The sequence below is a fragment of the Pelodiscus sinensis genome, chromosome 2 (genome assembly GCF_049634645.1).
Source record: "Pelodiscus sinensis isolate JC-2024 chromosome 2, ASM4963464v1, whole genome shotgun sequence".
Taxonomy (NCBI): domain Eukaryota; kingdom Metazoa; phylum Chordata; order Testudines; family Trionychidae; genus Pelodiscus; species Pelodiscus sinensis.
The window spans coordinates 170,450,787-170,472,183 of NC_134712.1; the positions used below are offsets into that span (position 1 = coordinate 170,450,787).

At 44.5% G+C, this 21,397-nt stretch overlaps 1 protein-coding gene across 1 annotated transcript in view; it reads right to left on the reverse strand.

Moving 5' to 3' along the window:
- The window catches only part of NPSR1 (neuropeptide S receptor 1), a 97,167-nt gene that overhangs the window by 12,662 nt on the left and 63,108 nt on the right, over positions 1-21,397 (reverse strand). Inside the window, exons 5-6 of the mRNA XM_075919805.1 lie at positions 19,670-19,871; positions 475-551 (exon numbers count right to left, since the gene is read on the reverse strand). Coding sequence (XP_075775920.1) covers positions 475-551; positions 19,670-19,871 — 279 coding nt within the window. The remainder of the gene's footprint in view (positions 1-474; positions 552-19,669; positions 19,872-21,397) is intronic.

The window sequence follows — 21,397 nt, forward strand, 5'->3', positions numbered from 1 at the left end:
GGAAAGAAACCCCAGGAGAACAAGTCTGTTATTTTGACATTTGGGTGTTTCTGATGCTGACTGGATTCCAGAAGTGCAAAAACATGTCAAAATGTAGCAAAAGTAAAAAATGTTTTGACAATAAAGTGTTTGTTCCAGACATGGAAGCTATAGAGAGAATAGGGGATCTCACTCTTTTCTCATCATCTGTCTCCAGTAAAAATGGTTTCTTTGTCCAAGGAAAGAGGAAATTGTACAGATAGGTTAGAGATGGTCAGTGAACAAAAAACCATTAAAAATAATTCCAATAATAAAAATAATACAATATAATAAAATAATCGTAATTATTATCCAATAATAAATTACTATATTACACATTAGTCTCACACCAAGACTCTGGGTTCAGCTGCTCTCAAACGTTAAGGAGATCAAAAGCTTGAAGACCCACATCAGAATGTTATGGGTTTGGCCCATCTCTCAAAAGTCTAGACTCACCAGAACAGTTGGAAACAATCTCGGCATGAGCTTTACTCTTCATCCATATGGTTCGAATCACAATGAAGTAAATGACACTAGAGTTAGGGAAAGAGGGAAATAAAATAATCTTTGAGGCTATGAGATGCAGTGAACTTAACTAAGGCCCTGGATGGGCATTGAGCTCTTTGTAGGGGCAGAGATCTGATTATTTGGCACTAATTGCAGGGTCAGAATCGAATACCTAGCTCCTATTATCAGGAGATCTCAAAGCGCTGTACAAAAGAGGTAAGCACCAGTATCTCCATTTTATAGATGGAGGGGAGAATCAAGGCAGAGTTGAAGTGATTTGCCCAAGGTCAGAGTCCACCCGTGGAAGAAGTAGGGATAAATCCCACATCTCCAGAGTTCTTGTTTCTCTCATGTTTATGGAAGGACACAGTGCAAAAATGTTACACCCTATGCTATGGAGGAAAGGGAACTCCCCCCACACCCTGGGTTTCTTCCTGTCTGATCCAGGGACCCAAATACATCATTCAGCCAGACTCTGAGCATGTAAGCAACATGGACCAGATAGGTATGGGAGAAAGTTATCTGTAGTAACAGGGAGCCCTCCCTGTCCAATGCCCCATCTCCCACCATTGGCAATTTTTCCTACCGGCAGTTGCCAACGGACCACATGCATAGGCAGCCCCATCATACCATGCCCTCCATAAACTCATCAATCTCAGTCTTGAAGCCAGTTAGGTTTTTTGAGCTACACTCCCTCACCACCACCACCACTACCACCCCTCCCCTTGGAGGTCTATTCCAGAACTTTACTCTTCTGATGAGGTAGAAATCACTGTCTAATTACAAGCCTAAACTAGTCATCAACAAGTTTATCCATTTGTTCTTGGGTCCCCCTCCCTCCACCGTTGGTGCTTAGCTTAAATTACTCCTCTCCCTCCCTGCTATTTATCCCTCTGGTATACTTACAGAGAACAATTCTATCTTCCCTTAGCCTTTGGTTGGGGTTAAAAAAAAACCAAAAACCTCTGAGCTGCTTCTCATAAGTTAGTTTTTCCATTCCTTAGGGCATCCCTTGTCTGCATCTTTTCTAAGTTGAATTCATCACACAGTATTCCAGATAAGGTCTCACCAGTGTCTCATACTATGGTACATAACACTTCACTGTCTTTACTGATCCTACCTGCCTCTGGACTGTATTAGAATTTTTGTGGCCCTTATCATATTGATGGCTAATAGCCATCCTGGGATGAACCAATATACCCACATCTTCCTTCTATCACTACCAACTGATAAGACAACAAGCACATGGGTCGCTGGTATGCTAGGCAGGGGTGGGCATTGCCCTCCCAAACTGCCAGCCTAGCCCAGCTGGCTGTGGAGTGTTGCTGCCCCCAGGGCCTGCCCTCCCTATGTTCCTGGCCGAGGAGGCTGAATCCACATACCCTCCACCTTCGTCTGTGTTCCAGGACAGGAGAGGTTGGAGCTGCTCATCGCCCACCCTCCCCATGCTCTGGAGTTGGGTAGGCTGGGACTCCACTCTGCACACCCTCTCTATGCTTTGAGGCCCACCCAGCTTCCTTCCCCCTCGTGGTGGAGGGGTGGGGTGGGGAGATGACTTGGCTCTCATTGGCGGTGGGGCTTCAGCTGAAGGGGCAGGGCTGAAGTCTTCCCTCCCCCAGCCCTACCTTCACTGACCACCCATGGACAAGCCAATAGAATCGAAGAGATCTATTTGGAAGTCTGGTTATGAATTGCCATTATGAAAACAGAGTCACTTATAACAATGAATAAACTTGGGGCTAGGGAAGGAGTGTGAGTGTGATTCTCTAGCCTGGTGGTTAGCACACTCACTTAGCAGGTAGGAGACCCATTTTTCAGTTCTACTATTTATTAAATATAGAACTGTTTCAATAGGAAAAACTAAGCAGACTCTGACCCCAAAAAATCCATGGATCAGTGATTTGGGCACTTCCCTATAATGAGAGAAGAAACAAATGCAAATCCCTGCTCCATGTCAGGCAGAGGGAGGTTGAACACTGGTTTGCTACTTCCTTTTTACCAAGTAATGATAGTCATGGCTGTTGTCAGAGTACAATTTATGGATAGTTTAGGGCCAACCAAAAGAGAATTTGTTAAAAGCTATTTGTCCAGAACACTTGCCCAGCTCTGTAATAAAGGGAGATCCTATACTGCAGCTCTAAGAGCAGCACAAAACTCTCTGTCTAGACAGGGAGGTCACCGTGATGACACTAAGTCATTGCTGCACCCTACCAATCAAAGCACTTCCTTGGTGTACCTTAGACAGGTCTCCAGTGCTGTCTGGGCAATAGCAGCTTCCTCTGGGCTCCAATGCTGAGGTGATCTGCTGGGTCCAGCCTTTGCACATGTCCCCTCCCCTCACTGTTCCCTGGTATTTGCCCCACTGACATATACGTGCCCAGGGTTGCCAGAAGACTCTGGCTACTCTGGAGGAATCCTCTTCCAGCTTTTAGGGCTTCTTTACTTTATCCATAAACATGGGGCTTGGATACTTTATCCATAAACATGGGGCTTGGAAGTGTGTGTGTGTGTGTGTGTGTGTGTGTGTGTGTGTGTGTGTGTGTGTGTGTGTGTGTGTGTGTGGTGTGAGGATCTCACCCAGTGAATAATTAAGGTGGTAAAATGAGACAAAACATCCCTTCTGTGCTTCTTTTAATTGAAGAAATGGGACTTGTCACTCCACCTTCTTGGGATGAATTTTGAGTTGGAAGGACATGAAAGAGAAGAAAAGCAGGTACATGGTGGCTTCCATTCTAGAGCCTGGTCCTGTACCCATTAGACAGCTATGTAGCTCTAGAAGCATTTGCAGCAGCTGTCCCTGTTGCCAGTCAGGACACACACATGTGCCTCTTTCCTGTTAGCTAGCAACTCCATAGTGAACTAGGCTGAAAATTAGAACAGTTTGAATAGCTTTACAGAGACCAAGAAGTGTCTTTCATGCCTATCTTTCTACCCCATGACTTTATTAATAACAAATAAGACAACTTATAAATGAAAAGGTTACTTCCAAATCTTTCAGGGAGAACTTTCATAATAATACAAGAGACCTTACTGTTGATAGTTTCATTTTGGCACTTGCAATGGCTGTGCTTGCATCCTTTTGGGGTCACAACTGTAGAAGTTAATCATCTGGTTTCCAAGCACCATATTTATGAAAATTGAATTTAATTATCTGATCTGTTCAGCCAATAAGGGTTTTATTTACATAAGTTAAAGATTCTAGCCTGCTCTATTTGCTTCATTCAATCAGACACTTGGATTAACTTCTGGCTGACATTAGAATTTTCTTTTTTATCTTTAGAGGTTTTCAGTGACCAAATCATCTGCTTTGGCATGGGTGAGATTTCCTTCCCATCTCTTTGCAACCTTAGAAAAGTATTTGTCATTGACATTTCTTCTTTCATTACTTTAAAGCGATAGTTCATTAATTTTGTAAGTGCGCCTACCTCTTCTGAAAAGAAATTATCTTGCCAGCTCATACAGATTAATTTTTCATTTTGTTTACTTGACCTTTTTATGGACCAGAACAATATGTGCCTCATGTGCAATTTAATCTCTACCTAGTCTTTGTTTCTCATTCTTACCTTTAATTTTTGACCTTTCCTGCATATTCACATAGGCCTTGATTCATTCTCGGCACATTCAATATAATCAGATACATAAACAGTAGTTAATTGAAATTTTTTTTTAGTACTGTTAGTTTTTAATTTCCTTCTACGCTCCTCCTTTAGTGTTCTTCTCTTCCCCCCTCCATTTCATCCAAACTTTTATCTCCACCAAAATGGCGATAAAAGCCAGATCCTGATGTTCTTGTTTTTGTTCCCCCCAGCACACATTTGAGCGCAATCAAAAGTCAACGTATTTAAGGGTTATATGTGATTTTAGAGGGTTTTTTTCAGTAATCAACGCAATAACAAATGTAAATTGTTTTTTACAATCGCTTATCCCAAGGTTTCAGAAACAATACACACAGAAGAGCATTGAAATACAGCGTCCTCAGGGATGGAGCTCTGTGCACAGCCCGTTAGTAGGGCAGAAAAAATGGCACTTCTCATAAGAGTAGTGGTTTGTCCTAGTGATTTTATCATGAGACTTTCAGACTGTCTTAAAAAAAAAAGTAGTAAGACATGGGATCGAATCCAGTCTTCACTGGCAAACAGGTATGCAGCAGGTATAGTAGGGGGCAACTAGTCACATGTATAGAACTAAGAACATCCTTCCATCCCATGACTGAGCAGCATGGCGTACTGTGGTGTGCTTGGTACATTCTAAGTATAGGCAAAATGCATATCTGCTCTGCTGCTGGTGAACCCTTGCCACTGACATCCTACCTAGTCTAGTTTGACACCTAACGGCACCCATTTTACAGAAAAGAATGATTTTGTAGGTCATCAGATAGGTGCAGTTTCCAGAACATTCTTGTGAGTGCACATTCTGAAATACTCTGAACCAAATCTTTTGGCTTTGTTTGTAGAGGGATATTCTGACTTATGTATTCAGTCTAAAAGTCAGAATTCCTGGATTCCAGAATCTAATACTCTTTTATAGTCTTGTTTAGGATATGTTTCCTGCACTGCATTTAATTCAGAGGACACTATTTGGTGAAAGTTGGTTTCCATTGTGAGAAGCATGAAGCTCTGTGTTTATCTAATACACATTGAAGAAGTGGATCTCCTATTTTAATGCAGAAAAGATCAAGTGAGTCTAAGATTTCATCCCAAAATAAATTTCTTGGTACATTCAGAATTAAAGAATGAATGAACCCTGCTAGGATATGAATATATAGTGGCATGAGGTATATAAGATCCAAAGCTTACAACACCCAGTTAGTACACTGAATATCAATTAGTGACATTTATTCCTATCATGGCCGCTGCTGTTCAGTTGTGCTAACTAATGCAGGCCTGGATTCTCCCCTGCGTATCTCATTGATGTTGAAATAAATAGGTACATGGCAAAAAATTAGAAAAGGGTAGTGGCTTCAAGCAATGTCACCGAAGACCTTGATGAATCATACATAATATGTATACTATTTTTATCAGTGACATTAAAAATCAGGGAACACAGTTCATTGCAGGTGGCTTGTTCAAACATAGTTATGCCATGAGTGATTTTCTTTTTGACACTTCTATTTATTTTTCTTTCCTAGACTCATACAGCAGGTGGTACTTCAGGGTATTGGCTGCTTTGACTGGTAGAGCTTATATGTGCTGTAATACTGCCAAGTTTTAGCACCCTTTCTCTCTCAAGAAAAGAGAGGTGCAGCACTGATTGCTTCCTGATGGCTGCTTTGTCGAGCACAGTACCACCATGATCTGTTAGGACTAAGTGCTATTGGCCTACAAATTAACTACAGTCAGTTGGTTACTTGTACGTTTTGTTCTTTATTTTAAAAAAAAGTTGCAGGTGCTATCAGCTGAAAGTAGAGGGCTTTACCCAGTTTATGTAAAGTGAAGGTTTCTGCTTAGGAGGTCATAGCCATGAGAAAATGCAAATATTTTTAGGGCACAATCCTTCTTTCTTAAAAAGGAAGAGCAAGGAGACAGTCCCAAAGAAGCGGAAACAATTCCCAATTGAGAGAGACGGAGGTGGTAGACAAAGAAAATAATGAACAGGGAATGGTGTACAAAAATACAGTCATTGGTGTGCACAGTTCCAGGCATCTCTCAGCTTACCATCTCTTTGTATTAGCATTCATTGCCAAGATATCAACAGTCATCATAGATGGGCCCATAACCATGTGAGCGTGGAACTCATTTAGCAGCAGCAAAAGTTTTCTCTGCAAGTTCCTTAGTATAGATCTAACAACTGACAAGCCCCTTCCATAACAAGTAAGGTGCTGACAGGAACTGTGGATGAAGTCATGTCATTTTTCTGGAAAAAGTCCGATTGACTTCATTAATTTCACTGGGAGTAGGATTTTACCCTGTCTCTGTCTGTACAGCATTTAACACATGCTTAATCCTGAGTGGGGGCTTGGGAGGCGGGTTATAAATCCCAAATTGAGAGCACTCTTGCTAAAGCCTGAGAACTCTACACCTGGATAGAGCAGCAGTAGCTTCAGGAAGGAATTAAAAGAAAGGAAAGAAATGCAGTTGGGTGAAGGTGACTTAGGAGACAGGTGATGTGGAGTTACCACTCTGTAGGAAGGATGTGATGGTAGTCAGTCAAGGGGAGAAACTTATCTAAAAGATGAGGTCTGGAGCAGGCAGAAATTGCTTAGTTTCTATTTTTGGACTGTTTTTTTAGATTTGTTGAGGGACTCCAGAGGGAGGCCCTGCAAGCTGCTCTGGAAGGAGAGTCAGGCTGATGAGCCCAGAAGGGGTTGAAGACATTGTGGTGTTTGACAAAATAATTACAGAGTTGAGGTGTTTGGAACATTGCTATGCCAAGTGGCATGGAACTGTGGTGTAACGTGGCTGGAAAGACAAGTCACCATTGCACCAGACCAGTGCCCTCCAAGGTGGAGCCTAAGGCAAAGTTGCCGACATGCTGTGTTGCGCCATAAAAGGGGTGTTGTCACGTGGTGAAATCATGATAAGATCTTTGGGTTCTACTATAATTAATTTGATCAGTAGTGGTCATTTTAAATTGTCATTGTTAACATTACTTCTAAATGAACGGCTAGAAAGGGAATGGAGACCCAGGTTGGAGGAGGCATGTAAGGGTATGTCTACACTTGCCCCCTAGTTCAGACTAGGGAGGCAAATGAAGCATACCGAAGTTGCTAATGAAGCGTGGGATTTAATTATCCCACGCTTGATTAGCATATTCGCGGCCGGTCGCCATTTTAAAATGCTGGTCACCCGATTTAACTTGCTGTGTGTAGATGCGGTAGTCTGATCCAAAATCCTTCCCTTGAATTAACTGTTACTCCTCATTGCAATTGAGGAGTAACAGTTAATTCGATGAAAGGCTTTTGGATCGGACTACCGCATCTATACGCGGCAAGTTAAATCGGGTGACCAGCATTTTAAAATGGCGACCAGCCACGAATATGCTAATCAAGCGCAAGATAATTAAATCCCGTGCTTCATTAGCAACTTCGGTATGTTTCATTTGCCTCCCTAGTCTGAACTAGGGGGCAAGTGTAGACATACCCTAAGTCTGGTGTGAAACAGAATCTAGACAATTTTCACATGAGTCCACTTGGAAAACAAAGATCCCGTGCTGTTGGGTTGTAGAAGTGCAGTGTTGATCAAAAATAAATAGCACATTCTGTAAATCAAACTTCTAGAAGTGACAAAAAAGGCTTAATGTGGTCCAAGTCTCGGAGTTTGAGGGAGCTGAGATTAGTGACTTTATGAATGTCAACTTTTTTTACTATAAAAAAATTGGGACATAATCCAACAAACCTTATTGTATTCCTTTTGAATAATGGCTGTCATTATCCATTTATAGCATCAGGCCCATTATTTATCATAACAAAAAGTGATGTGGGAATTAGAAGTATCTTAACCAGCAGACATTTTACATCCTACAAGAAATAACGATCTTCAGACTGACAGGAAAACGTTAGTGAAAACTCAATCTCCTACTTTTTAAACAAACCTGTTGTATTTTGCGTTTGGTAAATATACTCTGGTAGCAGGTCATCCAGGCTCAATATTTAGAGGTTCACATCACCAGTATGTCGATAAACAGACAAATGTATTTTCTGTAAATTGCTTACAATTATCTTAATTTGTCTATTGTTCCTCATTCTCTGCTTTATGTAATGCCATGTCACTGAATAGGAGGGTATTATGCCTCCTAATTGTTGGCAATGACTCAGTGTTTGTAAATTAGTTGACTAATTTTCCCACAGACAAATAATTATAGGTATAACCGGTAAGTGAGCTGTCAGGCTGACATGACAAGAAGTGTCAGAAGCTAGTTTTTAGATTCTTAGATGGATATAGGAGCAGAAATTACTCAATCAGAAGCAATCAATTAGCTTCCATAATTTCATTCCTATTCACTGATGTCTAACCTAGCCTCTATTTCACTACAGTATTTTTTTAAACTCAAATTTCTGTATAAATATTGAGTACTTACTTTTTCTCTGCATATTTTTCCTTTTCTGCAATCTGATTTTTTTTTAACCATCTGGCATTTTACTATATTTCAAAATACTTTTGGTTTTACTGGGGTGATGGTGGGGGGCTTTACTAAAGTCTACTTTAGTAGACTTTACTAAATAAAGGTATGTCTACACTACAAAGTTAATTCGAATTAACAGTTGTTAGTTTGAATTAACTTTCATAGGTGCTACACAGGCAAACCACTAGTTTGAACTTAATTCGAACTAGCGGAGTGCTTAATTCGAACTAGGTAAACCTCATTCTACATGGACTAACGCCTAGTGCAAATTAAGTAGTTCGAATTAAGGGCTGTGTAGCCACTTAATTTGAACTAGTGGGAGGCTAGCCCTCCCCAGCTTACCCTGGTGGCCACTCTGGGCACCACCAGGGAAACTTGTCTGCCCCCCTCCCGGCCCCAGAGCCCTTAAAGGAGCACGATCTGGCTACAGTGCCCGTGCCAGGTGCAAGCCTGCCAGCACCCAGCCAGCAGACCCTGCACCTGGCATGGATGAGCCAGCCACCCAGCCCTCCGCCTCTTCCCGGGACCAGGCTGGCAGCTCTCAGGAGCCTGCCCAGGGCCGCAAGAGGCGGGCGCCCTCCTGGTCTAGTGCGGACATCGTGGACCTCATCAAGGTTTGGAGGGAAGCCTCCAACATCTATGACCTCCGCACTAGGCACAGGAAAGTGGCCGTCTAGGGCAGGATAGATGCCAGCCTGGCCACCCAGGAGCAGGTTTGCATGAAAATCAAGGTGGTCGAGTGAGACCCCGACCCTGAGCCCTGAGCTTAGAACATAAAAACACAACAATGGCCGTACTGTGTCAGACCAAAGGTCCATCTAGCCCAGTAGCCTGTCTGCCGACAGTGGCCAACAATAGGTACCCTGGAGGGGATGGACCAAAGACAATGACCAAGCCATTTGTCTCGTGCCATCCATCTCCAGCCTTCCACAAACAGAGGCCAGGGACACCATTTCTACCCCCTGGCTAATACCACTCCATGGACCCAACCTCCATGAATTTATCTCACTTCTCTTTAAACTCTGTTCTAGTTCTAGCCTTCACAGCCTCCTGCAGCAAGGAGTTCCACAGGTTGACTATTTGCTTTGTGAAGAAGAACTTTCTGTTATTAGTTTGAAGCCTGTTACCCATTCATTTCATTTGGTGTCCTCTAGCCCTTCTATTATGGGAACTAATGGAGAACTTTTCTTTATGCACCCTCTCCACAACACTCATGCTTTTATTGACCTCTATCATATCCCCTCTCTGTCTCCTCTTTTCTAAGCTGAAAAGTCCCAGTCTCTTTAGCCTCTCTTCATATGGGACCTGTTCCAAACCCCTGATCATTTTAGTTGCCCTTTTCTGAACCTTTTCCAAGGCCAAAATATCTTTTCTGGGGTGAGGAGATCACATCTGTACACAGTAATGAAGATATGGCGTACCATAGTTTTATACTTTCCCTCCTCCTTCTTCCCCTGGCTTCCCCCTTCCAGCTCCCTCCTCCCAGGTTTCCTCCTCCCCTCTCCAACCCTCTCTCTTCCCCTCTCCCACCTCCTTTTCCCAGTCTCCCCCAGTTTTGTTCAATAAAGAGCGTTTCTATTTTTGAACACACATGTCCTTTATTTTGTACATCAGGAAAGGGGGGCTAGGGAGGGGCAAGTGGAAGGAGGTGAGGGAGGAATGGGGTACGAGCCCCCGATGGGGAGGACTGGGGTGGCTCTGCAGGCTCCTCAGGGTGAAAGCTCTCCTGCAGCCCCCCGATTGACCCCCCCCCCCGGATGGCAGCCTGCGGCAAGTGCAGCCGGGCTGATGGCCGAGTGCTGTGATGTGCCGAGTGTGGGCATTCAGGGCACTCCAAGCCAGGACTGCTTTGCTGTCCCTCATCGAGTTAGACAAGCGAGCTGGGAACCCCTGAGAACTGTCTGTCCGGGGTGGGGGTCGGGTCCCTTTAAGCACAGCCCTTGGCTAGCCTGAGACAGCAGCTCCACGCTCTAAGTCTTAATATGATGCCCTGACGGCACTTCTTCCGGCCATCCTTAACCTCGGTTCAGGGTCCACTCAATGTGGACATGCTAGTTCGAATTAGCAAAATGCTAATTCGAACTAGTTTTTAGGTCTAGATGCACTAGTTCGAATTAGCTTAGTTCGAATTAACTAATTTGAATTAAGTTAGTTTGAATTAGTGCTGTAGTGTAGACATACCCTAAGTGAGTATGTGTTAATACTACAGGCAGTCCCCGGGTTACGTACAAGATAGGGACTGTAGGTTTGTTCTTAAGTTGAATCTGTATGTAAGTCAGAACTGGCGTCCAGATTCAGCTGCTGCTGAAACTGACCGCCAGTTCTGACTTACATACAGATTCAACTTAAGAACCCCAAGCTTCCCCAAGTCAGCTGCTACTGAAACTGATCAGCGGCTGATTCCAGGAAGCCCGGGGCAGAGCAACTCTGCCTCGGGCTTCCTGTAGTCAGCGCTGGTCAGTTTCAGCAGTGGCTGACTTGGGGACGCCTAGGGCAGAGCAGCTGGGGTGCTGCTGGGTTGCTCCAGTAGCACCGCTCCTCGGCGCTACTGGACCAACCCAGCAGCACCCCAGCTGCTCTGCCCCAGGCGTCCTGATTCAGCCACTGCTGAAACTGACCAGCAGCGGCTGAATCAGGACCTGGGGCAGAGCAGCTGGGGTGCTGCTGGGTTGGTCCAGTAGTGCCCAGAGCGGCGCTGCAGGACCAATCGGCAGCGCCCCAGCTGCTCTGCCCCAGGGTCCAAAACAAAAGCCTGGTCTGCTGCGCCCCCCCCCCCAGCAGACCAGGGACACGGGGAGCAGAGCCGCAGCGGCAGCGGGGTGCCGCGCCTCTGAGGCTTTGCTCTGAGGCTTTGCTCTGCGGCTGCGGCTTCAGTCCCGGTGCCTGTGGTCTGCTGGGGACGGTCCCCAGCAGACCACAGGCACTGGGACTGAAGCGGCAGCAGCGGCGGTTCCCCGCGCTTCTGAGGCTTTGCTCTGGCAAAGCCTCAGAAGCGCGGGAACCCGCCCGGTGCCCCTGGTCTGCTGGAGACGGTCTCCAGCAGACCAGGGGCACCGGAGCAGCTTACGAACGGGGCTTTCTCGCCCCAGAGCTCGCAGGTAGCAATCCGCCACCTCGACCTCCGGGGCGAGAAAGCCCCGTTCGTAAGTGTAGATCCGACATAAGTCGGATCCGCATAAGTCAGGGACTGCCTGTACTGATTAAACAGATTAAAGCGCAGCAAATGACAATTTATCAGTTAAATAAACCACTAAACAGAACACGGACCTTTCACAGATTCTGAATTGCTAGAGGTACAAAGTTTTAAAAATCTCAAATGCTCACTACTGATTTTAGTGAGGCTCTGACATGAGTTGCAAGAAAGAAACCTTATTTCTGGCCTCTTTCACATTACATGAATGAATCAAAGGTTTATGACAGAAATCTATTTCCACAGACTCCAGAGGCTACTCTTCTAAAGAAACTGACATAACATTCATGGGTGTAAATCAGTTAAATTGACACCTTTGACTACAATTGAAGTTGCAGGTATTACCATTTGTCAGAATCTGGCAATGTGACTTCAATCACAATTGGTGGTATTCTGTAGGATTAGACCCAAAATAAGACTGGACACGTCACTATGGTTTTGATACTTCTGGTCATTTTGGTTTGAAGTTGTTTGGATATACCACCTCCAGAATAGGAGGGAATTTTGCTTGAATTATGACTGAAGAAAAAGGCCACTGTGGAAAATGGTCTGTTATGGAATTTCTGATTCTTGCCCGACAAAAAGCAGTAACTTAGGATCAGAGGAGTAGCCGTGTTAGTCTGGATCTGCAAAAGCGACAAGGAGTCCTGTGGCACCATATAGACTAACAGATATATTGGAGCATAAGCTTTCATGGGCAAAGATGCATCTGATGAAGTGGGTCTTTGCCCACGAAACTTATGCTCCAATACATCTATAAGATGCCACAGGACTCCGTGTCGCTAGTAACTTAGGAGGCACTCTTGTAAAGAAGAGTACACATACCCCTCACAATGCAGCATATGCTTTGGGAAAAGACTCCAGTTACTACTTTTTATATTTAGACTAGTTCTTCGTGGAGCTGAACATTCCTAACACAACACCAAAATGCCTTAAACTGATTTTTATGGTATATTGCAAGCTCCAAATTCAGTCCACTTTGCTGAAAGATTCACAAAGCCATGTGTGAGTGTTTTAAACAATCCTCGGTTGATCTATGCTTTTGTGATATTCAAAATCATGGTGTGGTGTGTGTTTTGTTTTTGTTTTTGTTTTTTGTGAAAGGACTTCAGTTCTTCAGTTTTAGGTTAATTTTCTTTGAGTTTTCAAGTATGATCAAACCCTAAACTCGCCTCGCATCTCAAAGTATACTAGACTTAAAATTATAGTTCATTAGCTTAACTTTAATAAGTGTTACCTAACTGGGTGGTGGTTCTTTCAGCAAATTTATTTTACTCCCCTCCCCACATTAATATATTTACTTAGACTAAGGTTCTGAGGAACATAGGAACAGATTTTCTTAGATTTAGGTAACTCAGGACCTTTGCAGTATTGCCATGCCAGCTGTGTAAAAGTCACAAATTAGTCCCCAAAAAAGAGATCTTAAGTAATTTTGGTATATTTTTATTCATATTATTCACGTTTTGGTTTCTGAGCCTTTGGAGTGCACTCAGGTTACCTTCTGCGGGCTCTTCTCTGCAACCAGAAGGGCAAAAATGTATTTTAACAAAAGCTTTAGGTTCCCTTCAGAGGTTGGGCTATTATAAAAAACACCAACTATTTTGAAACGTGTGATACAACTATAAGAGTTCAACATGTTGCCACTGCCTCAAATTTCAGTGCCCCAGGGAAGTGGAATTTAATGAAATTTGCAGTTTCCTTGTAAACAAGATTGCATCAGAAAGGTTCTTTGCTTCTCCAAATGCAGAGGGACAAAGAAGTACAGGAGTGATTTCTTAGCTTCCAGCATGAAGCCTTGTTGACCAACAGACCTGTAAGCTCATGGTCTGTCTTTCTCCAGGGCCACAATGCTCACAGCTACTGCGCAGTTTTCCTGCCTCTGCCCTCTGGTCTTGTGTGTTCAGTTTCTGTCTTCTCTCCTTATCAATGGAACCCTTCAGAGACTGCCCAGAAACTAGCACCATATAAAGGCAGTCCCCGACTTACGCGGATCCGACTTATGTCGGATCCACACTTACGAACGGGGCTTTTCTCACCCCGGAGCTCATGGGTGGCGGGTCGCCACCCGTGTCCTCCAGGGCGAGAAAAGCTTCTCCCGGTCTCCCTGGTCTGCTGGGGGGATCCAGCAAAGCCGCTGGACCCTCTCTCCCCCAGCAGACCAGGGACACCCGAGCAAAGCCGCCCAGGCGGCGGGAGTCCCATTGCCTGGACAGCTTTGCTCGTTTGCCCTGGAGCAAAGCCGCCACCTGGGCGGCTTTGCTCCTGTGCCCCTGGTCTGCTGGGGGGGGGGGGTCCAGACGGCGGCTTTGCTCTGGTGTCCCTGGTCTGCTGGGGGGGTCCAGTGGCTTTGCTGGACCCCCCCCCCCCAGCAGACTAGGGGGACAGGAGCAAAGCCGCGGAGAACGCTCGCAGTGGGACAGCCCGGGAGCGCTTGGGCTGTCCCGCTGCGGGCGTGCTCCGCGGCTTTGCTCTCGTCTCCCTGGTCTGCTGGGGGGGGTGTGTGTGTGCAGCTAGTGCTCCCCCCCCCCCCCCCCCCCAGCAGACCATGCTTTTCTTGCCTACTCCTGAGGTAGAGCAGCTGGGGGCTGCCGGGTTAGTCTCGCAGCGCCGCTCCGGACCAACCGGGTAGCACCCCAGCTGCTCTGCCCCAGGCGTCCTGATTCAGCCGCTGCTGGTCAGTTTCAGCAGCGGCTGAATCAGGACGCCTGGGGCAGAGCAGCTGGGGTGCTGCTGGGTTGCTCTAGTAGTGCCGAGGAGCCGCGCTACTGGAGCAACCCAGCAGCACCCCAGCTGCTCTGCCCCAGGCGTCCCCAAGTCAGCCGCTGCTGAAACTGACCAGCGGCTGACTACAGGAAGCCCGAGGCAGAGTTGCTCTGCCCCAGGCTTCCTGGAATCAGCCGCTGATCAGTTTCAGCAGCAGCTGACTTGGGGACGCCTGGGTTTCTTAAGTTGAATCTGTATGTAAGTCAGAACTGGCATCCAGATTCAGCCCCGGTTGAAACTGATCAGTTTCAGCAGCGGCTGACGCCAGTTCTGACTTACATACAGATTCAACTTAAGAACAAACCTACAGTCCCTATCTTGTACATAACCCGGGGACTGCCTGTAGTTAATTAGGCCCTGTTTTAGATGTGATACTTTCACTGTCTCTAACAAGTATCATAAATGAAAGTCTTGTTCATGCATCAGTTTGAACATGATTCTAGTTCAACCCATAATAAGGCTTCACCCAGCTCATTCCAACAGCAAGTACTGTAAGTCAGCTGCAGTATGAGACTGGAAGAGTGAAACCTGAAAGATATGTAAGGTAACTGGACTATGACAAGGAAAAAAAAAACACTTCAGTTGAACTTGCATATTTATAGGGAGTTACATTTTGTGTCCAAAGATGTCAATGGTTATCCCTTGGTTATGCATTTCTGGTAGGGTACATCCAACGTACTATCATTTTAGGCAGTATATGTCTGTTGGGCAAACAGTCTATACAGAGATTCAGAGAAAGCTAACTTAGAATGATTTGCATCTGATGATGCCTGCAAAAATGTTTCAAATGTATTCACAATGTTATCCAATCATAGTTAGTTTGAAGAGGTAGATGAAGCAGGTTTACAAAGGAGTTTTTCAGAAATGTGTTCTCTCTATTTTCACATGTTCTGTTATAAAAACTCTCGTAAGCAAATTGTCCCACCCCTTCACCAAGACCCTACCCTCTGCTCCCTCCATCACTCACTCATTTTCACCAAGTTGGGGAAAAGAGGTTTGGGTAGAGGAGGGCTGAGGGCTCCAGCTGGTTGGGTGCTAGGTGCAGAAGGGGCTCCAGGCTGGGATGAAGGGAGTGGGGTGCAAGAGAGGGTGCAGCTTCCAGATGGGAGTTTGGATGTGGGAGGGGAACTCGGGGCTGGGGCAGCCATGGGTTGGGAAATGCAAGGGGGTTCAGGGTGCAGGCTCCAGGCATCACTGATCTCAGGCAGCGCCCAAGAATTAGTAATAGCAGCCCTGTGGGAAAGGGTAGCACACAGAGCTCCTTTGGCTGCCCCCTCACATAGAAGCCGGACATGCTGTCAGCTTCCCAAGTGTTGCATGGAGCTCAGCAGGAAGCCTGCCAGTGTCACAGTCAAGGGTGGAATTTCGGGAGAGCAGGGGGGGCAGCAGCCGTCCAGGACATAGCTTGCTTTTCATCCCATTCCCCAGTGCTAAGGGAGAGAGGGGAAAGTTCTTTCATTCTGTGCATGGCTCTTGTACGTGGCTTGAGAAGGGAGCTCACCAGCCAGGTGTGAGAGGCACGTACGGAATGCTGTTGCCCCCCCTGCTCTCCTGAAATTCCACTCTTGCCCACAATGTGATCAACCAGACTGCTAATAGCCTGGTCAGTGGTGCTGACTGGAACCACCAAGGTCCCTTTTTGACCGGGAGTTCTGGTTGAAAACCAGACACCTGGCAACCCTAGGCACAGGCATAGAGAGGAACAAAGTGGCCTTAAATACTTTTGGGCTCTCTGGCTACAAGTGTCAGAAGGCCCTGTAATTCTGGCATCAGAGTAGCCCTGACACTCATCTAATTGATGGTCTGCTTCACGTAACCTCCATGACCCCGACAATCCAATGAGTAGAGAAGGCTGGAGCACACTGAGCCATGGTCATACTCACTTCCCCTTCGTTCAGCCCCCATAAATAATTGGCCATGTATGTTTATGCTGGTAACTCTAAATAGGTGGTTTTGGAGCTCCTCTATTCCACCAAAAAATGGAAGGGGCCCAGGCCCGCCGGCAAGGGGAGACAAAGAAGACAGTTGCCCTGTGGCCTGTCAGTTCAAAAGGGCCCGGGGCTCCCCACATCTCCTGCCACTAGTGCAGTATCTGGAGCCTGGGCCCTTTAAATCACTGCCAGAGTACCATGCTACAGGTGCTACAATTAGCTCATAGACTAGAGAAGGCTACTATTAGGAAACCGTGCCTTAATTAATCTAGGCTAGGGCTTACATATCTCTCTTCTAGCATTCTCCCACTGCTCCCTAGCTATGCTAAATTGCAGGCCTTAGAGGAACTGAGGACCAGCTTTATCAAATTCAATTAGAGTCTTGCCGTTGAGGTGTTTTGGGGAGGAGCTGTGTGTGTGTGTGTGAAATAGGATCACACCTATAATGCTGTGCAGCATTGGTAGTTACTGTTGTATATTGTGTGTGACAGCCTAGGACATAGCATTTATCCCCACCATTTGTGTTGAGCTCATTCTTGAATATCACATTGACCATAGCTGACTTCAGGATCATCAGATCAGAAAGAGTAAAACTTTTCTTGCAAGATTTACAGTAGAAAGCTAGGAATGTTGGATGAGTCCTACCTGCTCATACCTAGAAAAGCACATTTGAACTAGTAAGGTAATATACTGCAATGCAATCCTCTCTGGTTGTGAAGTGGAAGTCTTCATAACAGTAAAGTAATATAGTAATATTTTGCCAAACAAAACTTTTGCCAGCCTCCTCCACCTAGAGAACCACTTTTTTTCTTCCAACTTTATGGCTAAAGAGCAAATACCAGAAAGGGTTTTTCAAAATGCCCACTAGCTATTTTGGGTATCAAAGTTTGACCATTGCATTTAGTTTAGAAGGATTAGCTTTTAAACTCCTGGGCTCCCTACAAATAATATAATAGCAAAGGGTGCCGTAATACTTTATCGATGAGTAGCATATACAGACCTTTTGAGGTTGGAGGTTCTAAATATATTCAGTTCTCTGAAGTACTGAACTTCAAAACACATTTCAAAAATACCAAACACTTTGCTGTCCCTTATTTTGCTACTGATCTTATTTTATCCTTATGCCAATCCTCTGAAAAGTGTTTGTATTCATCCCCCTCCATCCATAAGGAAAATGTCACTGACATCTAGAAATTGCAATAAACTTTCTTTGCAAGACAACCAACCAAATAAGAAAATAGAGAGCCCCATTCACAGATGGGAATCTAAGATCTGCCGGGAATTGGTTTGCCTTTTGCCGTGAGTTTATATTTGGGTTGTAATGAATAATACGAGAGTGTGATGGTGGAGGTTTGTTGGGGTATGTGGAATTATTGAATGTGTGTGTGAAAGAGGAAGAATGGCCTCACCTAAGACTTGGGAGACAGTGGTTCAAGCCACTACTCTGCCACAGGGCTTCATGACCTGGATAAAGTTACACAGCTTCTCCGTGCCTCAATTTCCTCTATGTAAAAAAGGGAAAATAACACTTCCTTGCCTCCCAGGGTTTTTGTGAGAATAAATAAAGGTGGGGGCCACACAAGTATCTAAGTTGGGTTTTTTTGTTTGGTTGTTTTTTTTAGCTTTGAAATGGTTGTAGTCTTAGCCTAAGGAATCATCAACCTCTCCTGTGGCCAGGTAAGGAATATTTCCCAAAGCATCCTAAAACCAAAGGTCTATTTAAATAAAGGAAAATGGATTAGAAACTTGAATCAAATTCAAAGATGTATGGAGCAACACATGCCTGGTCTAAGTCACACAGAAGCTCTTAAATTTCAGTAGAGAAGTAGAGTATGAGTCAACCATTGAGTCATAAAACATTCAGCCTGTGTCTATTCTGCCCTTTTTTGTTCAGGGTCTTCTCCCTCAGAGAATTAAATCTTCCCGCTTCCTTTACTAGCCACTAGTATCCATGTTGATCAGCCCCAGGCTCTTTTGGATAACTCATTATGTTCTCCCGACCTCCACTGCTGAGGGATTTTAGGATATGTTCATACTACAGCAAAACACCAGTGGCACCAATGCTCAAAGTCTTAGTCTTTTATCTGCTTCGTTGAACTGCTTCTTATGGAAGTTTTCTTTGGCCTTAATCTGTGTTTATAATTTTGGTCCCTACCTCCCCCCACATCTGACCTGTTTTATACCCAGTGATTACTGCTGCATATCAAATGGAAGGAACAACTTTTGTGTCTGATCCTTTTCTCATGTACATGGATGTAAAGCAGGAGTAACTCACTCAAAATACAAGGAATCTCACTGTAGTAAAACTGATGTGAGGTGAGACTCAGGGTACATTTAGACTGCATTGCTACTTAGGGATACCAGAAATATCCCGAAATGGCAACACTACGTCTTTAAAAGTGCATGCTATTTCCCAAAATAGAGGGCACGCTATTCTAGCGTCCCTGTAATTTTCGTTAGCGCAAATTGCGTAGCTTAGTCCAACAGAAGAGCGCTTTCTAGACATACCCTCAGTCCTACCTTTAGAATGTCTCATGCTTTGTCAAAAATGAAACACATGGCCAAGGAATAATCCTGTGAAGCAAATACCTGTAGGGTCTGATCCAAGGGGGCTGGAACAATTTTTATACTAGGGGTGTTGAGTGTCACTCAGCCAAACTTTTAAACCTTGTGGAGTGGAAACCTGGTAGAGTGGAAACCACTTGCGGTCTGATCTTATTCCCATTGAGTGGGAGAGCAGATCCTCACCACGCATCTTTGTCCTGAAACTATTTGCATTTGAAGAACAAATACAGGAATTTCCCATGCTGATAAATATCCATCCCCATGTGCTGCACTGCGATACATAATCACTGATGAACCCCTTCACTTCTCAAAAAGCTGTCTCTTATTGACATACTACTGCACATGGCTTTCTGAACTCAGCTCTTTTTATAGACATTGGCCAGGCCTCAGTGGGGTGAGTGTTTGTGGCCTCTGCAGTGTCATTGGTAGAGCTCCCTATTGGAATGGAAGGCTATGTTTGAGACAGTGGCACATGTACCACATGGTTTCCTGTCTCTTTCCTGGATCAGTAATATCAAAGCAGTTTAGGATAAAACATTTATATAAACAAAGGCCAAACTAGCTATTTAAAAACTCCCAGTTACATGTTTTCAGCAGGTATCCACTATGTATCATATCCCTGCCAGGTTCTTACCTGATGATGATCAAAGGAATGAAGTATACGAGGAAAGCGACCACAGTCATGTAGGGTATCCAGTAGGAATCATCAGGCCAGAGGGCCCAGCATTGCACTTCACCATTGGACAGCTGCCGTTTCCCAAATATAATCAGAGTTGGAATTGAAAACAGGAAAGAGAGACTCCAGGCCACCACTATGAGAACTTTTGCCTGCCTTTCTGTTCAACAAATCCAAACAAATTTTTGTTAGCATAGGTCCTGGCACTTCTGAAGCATGTCTTTGGACATGTACATCAGGCTAAAGAGAGGGTGGGTAGGGGGGACTTGTGTGGTAGTGCCTGCTTGCTTGGGCAAAGCAAGGCTGAGGTCAGCATGATGGCACATCAGAAATCAAAGAAGCCTTCACCCTGTAGCTGACAGAGGAAGGATAATATTGAGACTGTAACTGGTGCTTCAAGGTGCAGATATTGAAGTTTAATTTCGAGAGAGTGGATCTGCTGACCAATGTAGCTGCACCAGCTTACAGCAACCACAGCTCTCATACACTCAGGCTATGGCTACACTGTAGCCTTTTTCTGGAAAAGCTTATGCAAATGAAGCACAGCATGGACTATCACCACTCTTCATTTGCATAATTAATTAGCAGCCACTTTTGAGCAAGAGGCTTTTGCGCAAAAAGGAGCTGTGTAGACGGCTCCTTTTTCCGCAAAACCCACCTCTTGCGCAAGAGCCGTTCTTCATTTTTTCAGGAAGAACAGCTCTTGTGCCTACACAGCTCCTTTTTGCGCAAAAGGTGCTGCTAATTAATTATGCAAATGAAGCATGGCAATATTCCATGCTGCTCTTCATTTATATTAGCTTTTCTGGAAGAAGGCTACAGTGTAGCCGTAGCCTCAGAGTACTGGAGGATTGCAGGAAGAAAGTACTAGAGAAAAATCATATCTCCTACCACCCGGGCACTGTGATGTTTTGACAAGTGGTGCTTTATATCTCCAGATGATTGACTATATGCTGAAGTAGAACATTACATTAAATTGTGCACTGCAAGAGGCTATATTTAAAATCTATACTCAATCATTTTTAAAGTGTTATAAAAGTGCTTAATTTTTTTTTGCTTCATCCAACATCAGTTATAATATTTGTCCTTATTTTTAAATATCACATTTGATCAGCACAATAGAAGCTTGATTACGTAAAGTGCTTTGAGATCATCCATAACCTTTAGATCAGTGCTTTTCAAACTTTTAGGTTGCATACCCCTTTCTAAATGTCATCCACTGTATACCTTATCTGAAAGAGATTCATAATATACATCTGATTAGACTGTCAAGTCTTACTAAATAAATGTGGTATCTGCCATTATAGGATTTTTTCTTGCAGATCCCCTGCTAAGAGCTTGGGTACCCCAGTTTGAAGACGACTTTTTTAGATAAAAAAGGAAATGAAATTGAAGGATGTAAAAATCCTTCTGGGAGAAGAATTATGTAAAGAAATTCTGAGGATTAACAATTAAATTTATGAAAAAAATTGAGGGTACATATTAAGAATAATTTCCTAACAGATTTTTCAGTTAACCAAGGAATGAGGTTGGAAGACGAAACCTTTGCAACTCAACTAGGCTGAATGCTAGGAAAATATTCTACAGAAACCTGAGCTGGCAGAAAATAGGCTAGCTAACCTGCAAGGTCTTATCTCAAGTTTTTATAGGAACTATTTAGTTTCAATTAAGAATTAGGGCAACAAC